Below are 14,576 nucleotides of genomic sequence, written 5' to 3'. Positions count from 1 at the left end.
GTGGGGAGGCCCTGGCCCAGGTTGCCCAGAGAAGCTGTGGCTGCCCCTGGATCCCTGGAAGTGTCCAAGGCCAGGTTGGACGGGGCTTGGAGCAACCTGGGCTGGTGGAAGGTGTCCCTGTCCATGGCAGGGGGTAGAATTAAATGATCTTTAAGGTCCCTCCCAACCCAAACCGTTCCACGGTTCTCTGAGTAGCGGCGTGGGCATCTTTGGTGGGGGCCGGACCCTGCAGGTAGAAGATAAAGCTGAGGGTTGGGAACGGTCCCGCTGTCTGAGGGGAAACCTCGGTGTCTGAGGGTGAAACTGCGGTGTCTGAGGGAGCAGCCCTGGTATCTGAGAGGGAACAGTCCCAGTGTCTGAGGGAGCAGTCCCGGTGTCCCGGGTGAACGCCCGGTGTCTGAGGGTGAACAGCCGGTGTCTGAGGGGAACCCCCGGTGTCTGAGGGAGCAGCCCCAGGTGAATCCCCGCCCGGGGAGCCGCCGTGCCCGCCCCGCCCCGCCGGGAAGCCGGAAGGGTTCCGGGGCGGCCCCGCTCCCGCGGCGATGGCGCGGCGGCCCCGCTGCTGCTGCTGCTGCTGCTGAGGGAGGCGCCGGGAGCCGCCATGGCCGCCGCCCTCAGGGGCGCGCTGTTCGGCGGGCTCCTGCTCTGCGGTGAGTCCGCCGGCGCTGGAGGGAGGGACGGAGGGGACGGAGCGACCTCCCGGTCCCGCCTCGCCGCGAGGAAGGGGGCGGCGGTGCCCCCGGGGAGGCGGGAGCGAGGGGCGCCTGAGCCGGCGAGGCCACCGGTGCCGTGAGGAGCCGAGAGTCCCGGAGCGGGCGGGTGTTGCCCTGTGGGGACAGCGAGGACAGCCCGGGGTGCGTGCAGGGCACCCGCCGGCGTTATTGCCCCGCGGTTCTGTCCGTGCTGGGAAACGGGCACGGTCCTGCCCAGGCTGGGACATGTGCGGGTCCCGGCCGGGAAAGGCGGGTGTGGGGGCGAAGCCGCGCTCCGGGGGCTCAGTGTCACTGTACGGGACAGGGCTCGGGGTCACTGTAGGACCACGACTGTCCCTGACAGGAGCGTGGAGCCGGCTCTGCTCCCGGGGAACAAGGGACAGGAGGAGAGGGAACGGCCTCCAGCTGTGCCAGGGGAGGCTCAGGTTGGCCAGGAGGAGGAATTTCCTGCTGGAAAGGGTGGTGAGGCCTTGGCAGGGGCTGCCCAGGGAGGTTTGGAGTGCCCAGCCCTGGAGGTGTCCCAGGAAGGCCTGGCCGTGGCACTCAGTGCTCTGGGCTGGGGGACAAGGTGGGGATGGGGCACAGGGGGGATCCAGGGGCTGGGAGGGCTTTTCCAGCCTCAGGGATCCTGGGATTCTCTGCACAAACCTTAAACCCTCAGAAGTATTTCTCCGAATCTCGCCGTCCACATTGCGCAATAAAAGAATTTACCTGGAGGTTGTTCAGGTAGGAAGTGTTGTCAGGGAAGGGAGCCTTGCCTTTTCCTGGGAATTTACATGCTTATCTCAGACCTCATCCTGAAAGCAGGGGCAGCGCTCCAGGAAAGCTGGAGAGGGACTTTGGACAAGGGCCTGGAGGGACAGAAAAAAGGGGAATGTCTTCCCACTGCCAGAGGGCAGGGATAGGTGGGATATCAGGAAGGAATTCCTGGCTGGGAGGGTGGGGAGGCCCTGGCACAGGTTGCCCAGAGAAGCTGTGGCTGCCCCTGGATCCCTGGAAGTGTCCAAGGCCAGGTTGGACGGGGCTTGGAGCAACCTGGGCTGGTGGAAGGTGTCCCTGCTCGTGGCAGGGAGTAGGATGAGATGATCTTTAAGGTCCCTCCCAACTCAAACCCTTCTGTGATTCTAACTTCTTTCTTTGTGATGTGCAGCGTGTTTGAGTTAATTTGCTGGGTACAAGTAGGGATTGAGTCTGAAATAGTTTTTATTTAAGCCTGATTTAGATTTCAAGCTCCTGTCTGCCAAAGGTGGGTAACTGGCACATTAATTTCATTTATTTCTGCAGCCTCTAACCCTTAGGGACATGGTTTAGGGACTGGATGACCTTGAAGTTCTCTTCCAACCTTGATGATTCTGTGAACTGTAGACCTGTAAATTGTGTTATTTATCTCACAACATCTGTCATCAGGTTTGACACCTGTGACATGTAAGGCCTGATCTCATCTGGCAGGGTTTGTTTGCATTGCTCATTTACGTTGCAATAATGAGCCGGAATCTTTTCTATTTCAGTTTCAATACCAGCAATTATTTAAAGATCATTAAATCATAATAGTAATGGACTGTTCATCCATGCTTTACACTATTTTGGGGTTTCTTTTATTCAGTTCCAAGCGAAGAAAACGACTGTTCTTGTCACTTGTGAATAGTGCTGATTAATGATTATTATATTTAATAACTCACATTCACAGGTGTTTCTGGTTTATCTCTGTTTATCATTCCCCACACCCTGTTGTTCCCATTTGGGTTTGCCAGTCCCAGGGAGAGTTCATGCCCTGGGTGCAGGGCAGTGCCAGGCCAGCCGTGCCCAGTAAATGATGGTGTCATAAACACTTACTGGAAGTCGCTGGTGCTGGTAATTGGTTTGTGTTTCATCAGCTCAGAGGGCACGGGAGGCGCCGGGGTGTGAATTAATGATGTGGAGGCCTGATTGGAAACGAGCAGCTGAGGCAGGAGGCTGCGTTTAAAGCCGGGCTGACCGAGGAGTGGCCGGAGGAGCTGAAATGTTTGTTTGTTTGGATTGCTCCCGCAGTGGCTGGAAGGGTGCCGAGGCCCAGGAACGCGAGAATCACCTCGGTCAATCTGCAGAGCACTCTGCGGTGGGAGGCGCCGAGGTTCCCCCGGGGGAACATCACCTACACCGTGCGCTACAGGAGGTGGGTCCGGGGGGTTGTGCTTTCTTTAACTCACGGTTTACAGCTCTGTGTGTGTTAGTCATTTGTTTCCTCTTCAGAGGACGATCAGGAGCTGCCCCTTTCTTTTAGCTTGTGAGAGGCTTCTCTGCTGGGCTAAGAACAGGCAGAGGCATTTTCTGTGCATTCACACCCGAGGCAGATTTATACCTTTTATTTTTGGAACCGGAAACACCTTTTTAACAATGGATGTTATTCACTCTGTGTGTGGTTTATCATGTAGCTGTTACCTGTGATTCAGGAGATTCAGGAGACTGGGTCCTGCTGAGCATTTGCTCCTTCCCTGACCTCTCAGATGGAGCCACCCAGTGCCACCCCTGCCATGGGCAGGGACACCTTCCACCAGCCCAGGTTGCTCCAAGCCCCATCCAACCTGGCCTTGGACACTTCCAGGGATCCAGGGGCAGCCACAGCTTCTCTGGGCACCCTTTGCCAGGGCCACCCCACCCTTACAGGGAAGAATTTCTTCCCAATATCCCATCTAACCCTGCCCTCTGGCACTGGGAAGCCATTCCCCCTTGTCCTGTCACTCCATCCCTTGTCCAAAGTCCCTCTCCAGCTCTCCTGGAGCCCCTTTGGGCACAGGAAGGGGCTCTGAGGTCTCCTTGGAGGCTTCTGTTCATGCTTAGTTCAAAGAAGATTTTTCTGGGTTTTGGTAGCCGTTACCTTTTGATCCCTTCCTCCCTAGGTGGGCTTTGGATGCAACCCATAAAGAGTATAATATATTAAATTTCATATCATATATTATCAAGACCAGGCTGGACGGGGCTTGGAGTAACCTGGGCTGGTGGAAGGTGTCCCTGCCCATGGCAGGGGGTGGGATGGATGAGCTTTAAGGTCCCTCCCAACCCAAACCTTCTGTGATTCTATTCTGCAAACAGTTCCTGGTCACTTGTCAGGCTCTGTTTTCTCTGGCTTCTCCATGTGTGCATATCTTGGAGACAGCTCTGAACAAGTCCCCTCTGGACAGCAGTGGTTTGGCTGAATGTTTGCAGACTTCTCTGATCACTCCTGTCTGGTGAATCAAGTGTTGTAACCAGTGTCAGGAAAGGGGCATCTGCTCACTGACCCGGAATTTTAACCTCTCTCACAGATTTGTGGATGAACATAAAATCCTTTGGGTGGTTCTCAATATGTTCATGTTCCTGAGTCCTAACTGGTTGTACCAAGAGATTTGCTGTTATGCATTAGGCTGACAGGGAAGTCAGTGGTAATTTGCCCATCAATGATTCTGTTTCTCTTCCCACAGCACGGTTCTCCCGGGGGACACGTACGAGCTGGTGCAGAGCGGGCTGAGCAGCACACACTGCGACCTGTCCTGGCTCTGGGAGTCTGGCAAATACATCCTGCAGCTGCGGGCCCAGGCTGGGCAGCACCACTCGCCCTGGGTCACCCTCAGCTTCAGCCCCATGGATGACAGTAAGGCCCCTCTGCCCTTCCCCTGTGGCCCCCAGCAGCTTGGCTCCACAACAGCTGCAGGGTGCAGGTTGTTTTCTGATTGAATCACGTTGAAAATCACAGTTGTAACACTTGAGGACAGAAAGCAGAGTAGGTTCACTGTTATATATTGGTAACCTGGAAATCTCTTTTGAGGAGATTTTCTAATAAAGTGGCTTTTTTCCCCTTAAAATAAGGATCATTTCAATTTTCCAGCCAGGGAGAGGTTGTCTTCAAGGAATCAGATTTCCTATATGTCTAAATAAATTCACTTGGACAAGGGCCTGGAGGGACAGGACAATGGGGAATGGCTTCCCAGTGCCACAGGGCAGGGTTAGATGGGATATTGGGAAGGAATTCCTGCCTGGAAGGGTGGGGAGGCCCTGGCCCAGGTTGCCCAGAGAAGCTGTGGCTGCCCCTGGATCCCTGGAAGTGTCCAAGGCCAGGTTGGATGGGGCTTGGAGCAACCTGGGCTAGTGGAAGGTTGCTTCCTCATTGCTTTTCCAGACAAAATGCTTTCTTTTTATTTTTTCTTCATTCAAAAAGCCCCAGTTTCACGGGGAAAGATTGATTTTCAGTCAAGAAATCTTGCTTGCCCAGTATTCACAATATGTACACAATATTGCCATTCTCTTAGTGAAGCTTTCCAGTCTTCTGGGAGGGAAGATTTAGGCATTGCCTTGATTAGGGTGCACAGCACAGATGTTAATTGTGTTGCTGAGCTTGGCAGTGAGAGTGGGTTTTACCACTGAGCATCCTGTGGTTTGTACATTCTTACTCTAATCATGAACAAAAATGAAAATATTTTAGATTATTTGTTACCCAGTGCTTTTTTCTCTCCTCACAGCCATTAACACAAAATCACACAGGAAGGTTCTGTTCCACCTCACCTTGGAGGAAAACCTTTACAAATATGTTTTTTTCTTGCCCCACCTCCAATCTCTTGAATTTCATCATTCTTGGATTTCAGAGTGGAATTTTACATTTAACAGCTTTGTTTTTCCAAAGGCTCTTGTTGGTTATCTCTTTAAAACAAATAACTGTGACACAATTTAACCTGCCCAGCACAGAAGCACTGAAACATGGTGTGGAAAAATTACAATTCTGAAGGTATAAACTACAGCCAGAAGAAAATGTGATAAAAAGTGTGGATAGGTTCTCAGAGTGGAGAGAAAACCAGTAAATCATTAACAGAGGTGTTGTTTGACATATATTTGAAAGAGCCTGTGGCCTTGGGAGCTGGCTGGGCTTTGGGAAGGCAGCTTAATCCTGAGTGGGAAAGTCAGGGACTAAAACTATTGTCAGGAAAGCCTGGGAGCACTGGGCAGCTGGGAAATCTCCAGGGAGGACATGAGGGTTTGTAGGGTTGCCAGAGCTGGTGTGAGAGGGTATCATGATAAAGGAATGTGAAATTCTGTGACTCCTGTCTGTGCTGGGCTCACCCGACCTGCTGCAGAGAGCTCTGCAGAGAAGGACCTGGGGGTCCTGGGGGTGACAAGGTGACCATGATCCATCAGGGTGCCCTGGGGGGACAATGGGATCCTGGGATGCATCAGGAAGAGCACTGGAGCAGGTCAGGGAGGGGATCCTGCCCCTCTGCTCAGCCCCGGGAGGCACATCTGGAGTGTTGTGCTCAGTTCTGGGCTCCACAGTCCAGGAGGAGCCCCTGGAGAGGGTCCAAGAGGGCCCCAGAGATGCTGAGGGGTCTGGGGCTGAGCAGAGGCTGCGGGAGCTGGGCCTGGTCAGTGTGGAGAAGGGAAGGCTCCCAGGGCATCCATCAATCCACACCAGTGTCTCCCAGCGGGGTCAGGGCACGGCCCCAGGCTCTGCTCAGTGGTGCCAGTGCCAGGGTGAGGAGCAATGGCCAGAAACTAAAACACAACACGAGGGAAAACTTCTTTCCATTGAGGGTGGCAGAGCCTGGAGCAGCTGCCCGGGGAGGCTGTGGAGTCTCCTCTCTGGAGACATCCCAAACCCACCTGGACATGTTCCTGTGTCACCTGCTCCAGGTGACCCTGCCTGGGCAGGGAGTGGGACTGGATCATCTCCAGAGGTCCCTGCCAGCCCTGACTATTCTGGAATTCTGTTCTTATTTCTGCTGGTGCTTCTGTAAGGAATTCCACACTGCCTGAGAAAACCAGGAGCACCAAGACCGTCCTCATGTTGTTGTTCCTGAGCTCAAGAACATGTTCATGAGCATTGTAGGAAGGTACAGCCCTGTGATGCATCTAGAGGCAACCAAGGCAGAGTTTGCTGGAATTATAAGGGATTTATGGAATTATGAGTTACTCATGAAATAATGTAGGTGGTGCCACAATGCCATAACAAGGACAAGCCATTTACAGGAGGCAAGGGCATAACCTTCAGTTTAAGGGACACAATCAGTAACACACAGCAATAATTCAAAGGTTTCTGGTTTTCAAAATAATCACAGTAGAAAAAAAAACATTTAAACACTTTACTAGAGGGTCTCCTGAGGAAAAACAGGTGTTGTGACAGCTTGGCCCAGAAGGAGAAGTGAGTTATAACCATGGAAATAGTCCTTCCTCTCCCAGGAGTCACCACAGCTGGCAAAAGGGAACTGAGCTAATCCAGGGCATGGGGAGTGGAGTCTGCACTGGTGTCTGTTGTTTAACTGTGAAAAAATAACTTCTCCATGAGGAAAGGATTTATTTATGCCTGACCTGTGAAAAGACATCGCTTTCTTCCAACAGATAAATTTATTTCAAATGTGAATCATCATGGGTTGTATAAAAATGTCAAATTGAAATGGATGTGAAGCTGAATTCCCCTGTTTCTTCTCTTCCCCCCCCAGCAGTGATTGGGCCCCCTGAAGTGGAGGTGAAGTCGGAGTCTGGGGCCCTGCACGTGGATTTCTCGGGCCCCTTTGCTGAGCACAAGCAGGACAGGTGGTCTCTGAGGCAATACTATGGCTCCTGGGGCTACAGGATCCTCTACTGGAAGAAAGACAGCACTACAGACTCTGCTTCCAGGGTATGGGGGCTTTGATCTGTGCTTTTCCTGGGAAAACACCATCCTGGTGAGGCTCTGAGAGCTCCTGGAGGCCCTGGCACAGGCTGCCCCTGGATCTCTGGGAGTGTCCAAGGCCAGGCTGGACGGGGCTTGGAGCAACCTGGGCTGGTGGAAGGTGTCCCTGCCCATGGCAGGGGGTGGCACTGGATGGGCTTAAAGTCCTTCCCAACCCAAACCAGTCTGGGATTCTGGGATTCTGACAGGACTGAAGTAAAAACAGATCTCTACTAATTACAGTGTAATCAAGCCCAGTCACTCCAACAGTGACTGGGAGCACAGGGCAGGTTGCTGTGTAGTTAAACAGTGGCATGGATGGAATTTTCTCTTTCCACAGTTACAAATAACTGCTACATTGTGAGAGTTTATTCCCTCTTCAGGAAACTTTGGGCTTTGAATCCCCCAAAATGGGTGAGGCCTTACATTAACTGTGCTCACCTCTCCGATTTCTGCCTGTGTAATTCACTTTCTCCCTCTCATGAACAGTCTCTTCCACAGGCAAATGTGTTACTCAGCACAAAAGGCTTCTCCATACACGGTGCCTGGAGAAAGATCATAAATAATATAATAATTATAGGATCATGTGTTCTATTACAGGAAAACAGGAAGCCTCAGACCAGCAGACACCAGTCACAGTCTAATTAGTGCTTTTCACATCAGCACAGTTTTCACAGAATGGGGCTGCACTGTGTATGATCCTGATTTGTGGTTGTTACCCTGCACAATTCAGTTCCAGAAAATGAGGAATCATCATCTCCCAAAAAGCAGACTTTTTTTTGCAATTCCTAGGTTTGCAATTCCCATCCTCCCAGAAAGGAAGGTGTTTCTGCATATGGGATACAAACTCAGAGGGATTTACCAGAGGAAGCAGGAACTGCAGGATCTGCACTTGTAACACTTCAGGGGGGGAGTCTGAGTGATTTTCTAGGGATGAAAGGAGCAAAAGGCAGAGACTGTGTAACTTCACAGTTTATTTTTGAAGCTCAGAGATTGAAACCTGGCTGTGGAGTCTCCTCAGGCTGAGACAGGCTCTGTTACTACAGAACAGGACATTTTGTAGGTGCTTCTTTACTCTGCAGTTACAGGGACATGACTGATGGTGCCTCTAAACAGCAAGTTCTGCTGTCAGTCATCTCACAGCCTCCAGAAGCCTTTTTCTCTGTTCTTTTTGGTTTTCCTTCTGTCTGGATCCCAGAGTCACAGAATTGTGAAGGTTGGAAGAGCCCTCTCAGGTCACCAAGTCCAACCCTTAACCCAGCACTGTGTTCACCACTAAACCCTGTCCCCAGGTGCCACATCCACACGTTTTTGGACACTTCCAGGGATGATGATTCAACCATTTCCCTGGGCATCCTGTGCCAGGGCTTGACAACTTTTTTGGTGAAGAAATTTTCCCTGCTTTAGTTTCCAGTCTAGAACTCCCCTGGCACAGCTTGAGGCCGTTTCCTCTTGTCCTGTTCACCCATCCCACTTGCTGCCTCTCCAGTTAGATTATGTTTGTCTGTAGCAGTGCTCTCAGTTGATCTCATCTGCTTGGGGGACAGTTTCTGTCTGCAAACATATCTCATTTATCTCTTCTCATTAGCCTAAAACTTCATTAATGCTGCTGGAAACAGCCAGAAGGTCACTGGTGGGAGTGGTTTCACAGTACTCTTGTAACTGTGATTGTCATTCCTTAGCTAATTCCTTGGCTATTCCAGTCACTGCTCTCATGCTCTGCACATTTGTGGTGTTTTTCTCTGTCTGTAGGTCTCCCATGTAGACACCCAGCACAACTCTGAAATCCTGTCCCAGCTGGAGCCATGGACATGGTACTGTGTCCAAGTGCAGGCGGTGGTTCCCGACTGGAACAAGATAGGGGAGCTGAGCAGGGAGCTGTGTGAGAAGACAACCCACAATGGTAATGCCTGGGGCAGCAGGGGGGGAACTGGGAAATCCTGGAATCACACACCGGGGTGGGTTGGGAGGAACCTTAAGGCTCATCCCATTCTCCACGGGCAGGGACACCTCCCGCTAGCTCAGGTTGCTCCAAGCCCTGTCCAGCCTGGCCTGGGACACTTCCAGGGATGGGGCATTCCATAGGGAAAGTGATCATTTGAAAGGAATCACTCAGAAATGGATAATTACAGCTGTAACCATTTCTCCCTCCTCTCTTGCAGGTGTCACTCCCGTGTGGGTGGTTGTGACAGTTCTCCTGGGGTCCATGCTGGCTGTGGCCATTGCGGTCCCTGTCTGCTTCTTCTCCCTTTTTTACCTGATCCGACTCACCAAACATGTTTTCTGCCCTTCATATATTTTCCCACAACACTTGAAAGAGGTTAGTTTTCTGCCTAACACGCAAAAATCAGCCTTTTCAGCAGAACCACTTGCTTTTCCAAGGCTCTCGGTGCCAAAACCTTTAGAAGTTCTTTTATTTTGCCCTATTCCATTTGCACCTGATTGCCAGCAAACTGTAGTTTGTAATAAGCAGCTTTATATGGTTCAGAAACAGGATGTTTTCCTTCATTTTAAAGTGAGAGAATAACAGGTGTCAACTTCAGTTCCCCATTTAACTGGTGAGCAACCGAGATCTCTGTCTCTCCTGTCTCATTTTGGGCTTAAAATAGCACATTTGTTCTCCTGCAACAGAGTTCTGTCACCTGTGCAATAACGAGTTGTAACTTCAGTAAGGAGTGTAGGGAAGTAAACCTGGACCAGGCCAAGTGTCCCAGAGACACCTGGGCTGGGGGAAGGACCTTAAAGCTCATCCAGTGCCACCCCTGCCATGGGCAGGGACACCTTCCACCAGCCCAGGTTGCTCCAAGCCCCGTCCAACCTGGCCTTGGACACTTCCAGGGATCCAGGGGCAGCCACAGCTTCTCTGGGCAACCTGGGCCAGGGCCTCCCCACCCTCCCAGGGAAGGGTTTCTTCCCAATTTCTCACCTGAATTTCCCTCTTTCAGTTTGAACCCATCACTCCTTGTCCTGTCACTGCAGTGCCTGACGAAGAGAACTTCCACCAGAACATCTCCCCAGCAAAGGGAAGGGAGGGGCAGTTCTATTATTCAGAGTAAAAAGTTATTACTGAAAATACCAGTTTTTTGTTGGGGTTTAATCCATTTGCCAGCCCTGGCAGCCAGAAACTGCTCATGGGCAGAAAAGTAGGAGCTAAGACATCAACACAAGGTGAAAAAAGTGGGTTTTTTTCAGCTCTGCAATAGCTAAAACCCTTCACACAAGGAGTAAGTTCTTAGCAGGCTAACTCATGTTTTCTAAGGCCAGTAGGAGCCATGGGTAAAATTCAGGCAGGGATACGAAAAAAGTCCTATTTATGAAGTGCAAATGTTAAGTAGAACTGTACAGCACAGGAACTTTTAAATGCCATAAAAATATTTTAATGGTATTCGAATTGCAAAAAATGATATAAAAATGTATTTAATGCCTCGATTCACTCTTTTGTAAGTATTCTATCCCAGCCTCTCACCACCCTCTCAGGGAAGAATTCCTTCCCACTATCCCACCTGTCCCTGCCCTCTGGCAGTGGGAAGCCATTCCCTGTGTCCTGTCCCTCCATCCCTTGTGCAAAGCCCTGGACTTTGCTGACCCTGGAGCTCAGCTGTTGGGGTGGCAGCACTGCTCTGGTCAATACAGGATGTGGTGACATTTCCTTTGCTCACAGGTTGCTCTAAAGAAAGGGAGAGTTTTCATTTTGTGCTGTAGTGGCTGATCCCAGGAATCAAAGGTCAGTTGTACCTACAATGTGTTTTATCCAAGGCAGTGGTTTCACAATGTGATTGCTCCCAAGCCTGGGACAGGATGTTAGAGAGGATGTGACATTGTTGCCCCTCTGGGACTTGTGAGGACTGAGAAAACCAACTGATGTGTGGCAAACAATCTCTGGTTTAACAGTAACAGTATTTCTAAGCAAACAGGATGGTCCAGCCAGTGCAACCTAATTCTCATTTCCTCTTTTTTCTCCACAGTTCTTGAGCAAACCTCCCACTGCTCCACAGTCCTTCTCTCCAGTTCCACAAGAAGAACATCTTATTTGTGACAAGCTGACTGTCCTTCCAGAAGATTCCCAAAATCCCAGGGATGAGGCTGAGGATGAGGCCAACGAGACACCAGAGCACCCCCAGGGCTCTGAACGAGGAGATTCCAACTCAGGAGTAGGAACAGCTTCAGGGAAGACCTAAATGCTTCCTTGGAAAAGGAAAACAAAGGGACTGTTGGGTTTATCTCCTTATTGCTGCTTCCTTCAGACAGTAAAAATCCACAGACAAAGGTGTGGGCACAGACTTTTGACTGAACCATTTTTTTTTTTTTAAAGTACAAGAAACTTGGCTGTAAATGAGGAACTAAACAATACACAATTTTTGCCACTGCTGGTGGTGGCTCCCTAAGGAGTTGTGGCAATACCTGGCACTGATTATGACATTAAAAAGCAATTTTCATATATATATATATATATATATATAAAAAGTACTAGTTAACTCTGATGAACTATTTATTGCAAAAACTAAGCAAAATATTTGTAAAAGAAAAGTATATTTTGTAAAGAAAGACCTGACCTGATTTATTTTTTCTTATGAAAAATTATATGTGTTTTTAAGGATGTCCTCCAGTGGCATCATCTTTCTCTTGAATTGTTTTCTACCTGCTGCAGAATTGTGAAGTTTTTAGGATGGGATGAACTGAAGTCTGTGGAAAACTTGGCAGCTAAAGTGGGAGTTAAATGAGGTTCATTTTGTTTATCTGTTGATGTGTATTCTTAATTTAAAAATGTCAGTCTGGGGAGCTGGGACTCCCTGTGCACAGTCCAGCCTCACCTGCCCAGGGTCATACCCAGGGTTTTACAAAGGTTTGTATAAAGGTTTATATAAAGGTTTTACCCAACACTGGGGCAGAGAGAGGCATTAACTGGCATTTGTGTGTTATTACATCAAAATGAGAGTGAAAAATTAAATTCTGTCAGCCAAAGGAACCTGGCACGAGTGAAGTGTGTCTGGGTCAGCTCCCTGTGTGATCCCTGCCCCTTCTCCCACACAAACAGTTTCTTAGATATGTCCTTTTTCTTTTTTGCCCTTTTTTAACGTGGGGTCTGTTAAAGCAAGAGGGTTGAAGTTCAGGTGAGCTCATCTTTAACCTCCTGTCTGTGTCATCCCCAGAAAGCCTTTAGAGGGTGAATTCCAAAATGAACTGGAATCAGCCTGGAGAAGAGGAGGCTCTGGGGAGACCTTGGAGCCCTTCCAGCCCTTTCCTAGAGCAGGGACACCTTCCACCAGTTTGCTCAGAACCCCATCCAGCCTTGCCTGGAGCACCTCCAGGGATTTAAGAGCTCTTAAAAGCAGCCCAGATGTGTTTCTTCAGAGCGACCTGCAGCCAGTTTGATTTGCTTCAGAAGCCTTCCTGTCCCAAACCAAGTCCTTCCAGGAAATCCTTTGGAGGTGAGAGGCCTCTTCTTCAGCCACAGCTTCTCTGAGAGGCACCAAAGGGTCTGGGGGCAAGGTGGCCTCTGGCTGTGCCCACATGGGCTGTGTGGCCCCACAGGCCCCTGGTGCCTCTTCAGAGAACAATAATTTAGAGGAGAGTTAATCCTGAGCTGAGCTTGTGGGAACAGTGATGGCAACGAACCAACAAAGCAGGGGAACTCAGCTGGGGCAGGATTTGAACTGCAGGGTACAGGGGGAAGCTGCTCCCTCTGCCACAGAGTGTCCTGGCCCAGGGAGGAGGGACACAGACCGTTTGGGAGACCTGGGAGTTATTGGAGAGCTATTCCCAAATATATTTGCTGAATTGCAAAGCAGAGAAGAGTGATTAAGGAATAGGGAGATGGAGAAAACTGTGGGAGAGGAGTCTGGGCTTGTGGTGAGCAAAACAGATCCTCAGTGAGGGAAGGCAGCAAGGGAAGGAACAGTTCAGCCAGTTCCAGTCAAGGGAGGGGAGTGAGAATTCAGGGACAAAGAGAAACCAGAGCCCAGGACCAAGCAAGGGAGCAGGGACACCCTCCAGCTCCACATCCTTTACCTCTCCATGTTGGTGACTTTGGTTCCTCCCTGCCCAGCAGGTCCTGGAGATTCCAGGAAAGGCTGTCTCTGGCTGCCAAGTGCAAATCCAGAACAAGTCCCACTGAGCAGCAGAGCCAGAAAGGCTTTCAGAAATACCCATCACGAGCTGTGGAAAAGGCTTTAAAATAGGTTCTTAACCAGAAATTCAGGATAAGAGTTTGTGGTAGCAATTTATGTTATGGGCAACAGCCATTAATCACTTGGCAAATGTCATTTTGTAGGATTCTTCAGTTACTGGCTAAGTGGCACAGAGGCTCCTTCCCTTGATACTGTGCTGCTGCGAAGAGAAAGGTGCAAAGAGCTGTTTTCCAGGAAGAACCCCCAGGCTTGGCTGACCATCCGTGTGCAATGCACTGGGAATATTCCTTCCTTGGAGCCTGGGTTCCCCGAAGGGAACTCTGCATGTTTGCAGGCCCTTCCTGCAGAACCCTGCGGGCCTGGCACGGGGATGGGGGGGAAAAGACAAATGAGACCCCCCTGGGGAGCCCTGCAGAGGAAATCCTCGCTCCAGCAGCGGGATGTGCACCAGGGACGCCGGGATTTCACCCCGGAGAAAGCACCAGAGCAGAGAACCCGTTTAATGACTTTCAGTTCTTCCCTTTTCCCATCAGCTCCGCCACCACATCACTCAAATCTCCTGTCTGATTTCTATTCCCTTCTCTCTGCTCCTGTTGTTTACGTGACACTTTTTGAAACTACGCTGGAAGTTCCTCAGAGCAGGGACTTTTCCAGTCTGTGTGAGGAACATTGTGACGAAGATGATTAAATCACAGCAGGAGCTCTGCACAGGGGCTGGATTTTCAGCCCTGCTGACCTGCAGGTGAGACCAGGCTCTGAAACTGCCCCAACAGAGCACAGCTGGCTGATCATAATGGAATTTCAGCTGCAACAGGGAAGGCTCCAGGGAGACCTCAGAGCTCCTTCCAGGGCCTAAAGAGGCTCCAGGAGAGCTGGAGAGGGACTGGACAAAGGATGGAGGAACAGGACAAGGGGCTTTAAGCTGAAAGAGAACAGATTTAGATGGGATATTGGGAAGGAATTCCTGGCTGGGAGGGGGGGGAGGCCCTGGCACAAGTTGGGCAGAGAAGCTGTGGCTGCCCCTGGATCCCTGGAAGTGTCCAAGGCCAGGTTGGACGGGGCTTGGAGCAACCTGGGCTGGTG

The 14,576-nt window shown here is 50.6% G+C and overlaps 1 protein-coding gene across 1 annotated transcript; it reads left to right on the top strand.

The window, feature by feature from the left end:
* Nucleotides 1-546: 546 nt before the first annotated feature.
* On the top strand, nt 547-11,906 carry LOC113976558 (interleukin-10 receptor subunit beta-like). The gene is made up of 7 exons (XM_027701847.1): nt 547-650; nt 2,742-2,865; nt 4,151-4,320; nt 7,154-7,332; nt 9,118-9,268; nt 9,528-9,685; nt 11,331-11,906. Exons 1-7 carry the CDS (start codon nt 602-604, stop codon nt 11,541-11,543), a joined length of 1,044 nt encoding a protein of 347 aa, XP_027557648.1. The 5' UTR covers nt 547-601; the 3' UTR covers nt 11,544-11,906.
* The last annotated feature ends 2,670 nt before the right edge of the window (nt 11,907-14,576 follow it).

The sequence above is a fragment of the Neopelma chrysocephalum genome, unplaced genomic scaffold (assembly GCF_003984885.1).
Source record: "Neopelma chrysocephalum unplaced genomic scaffold, ASM398488v2 Primary Assembly neopelma1_170, whole genome shotgun sequence".
Taxonomy (NCBI): domain Eukaryota; kingdom Metazoa; phylum Chordata; class Aves; order Passeriformes; family Pipridae; genus Neopelma; species Neopelma chrysocephalum.
The sequence above is the reverse complement of the archived record's forward strand: the minus strand, read 5'-3'. Positions and strand labels throughout refer to the sequence as shown.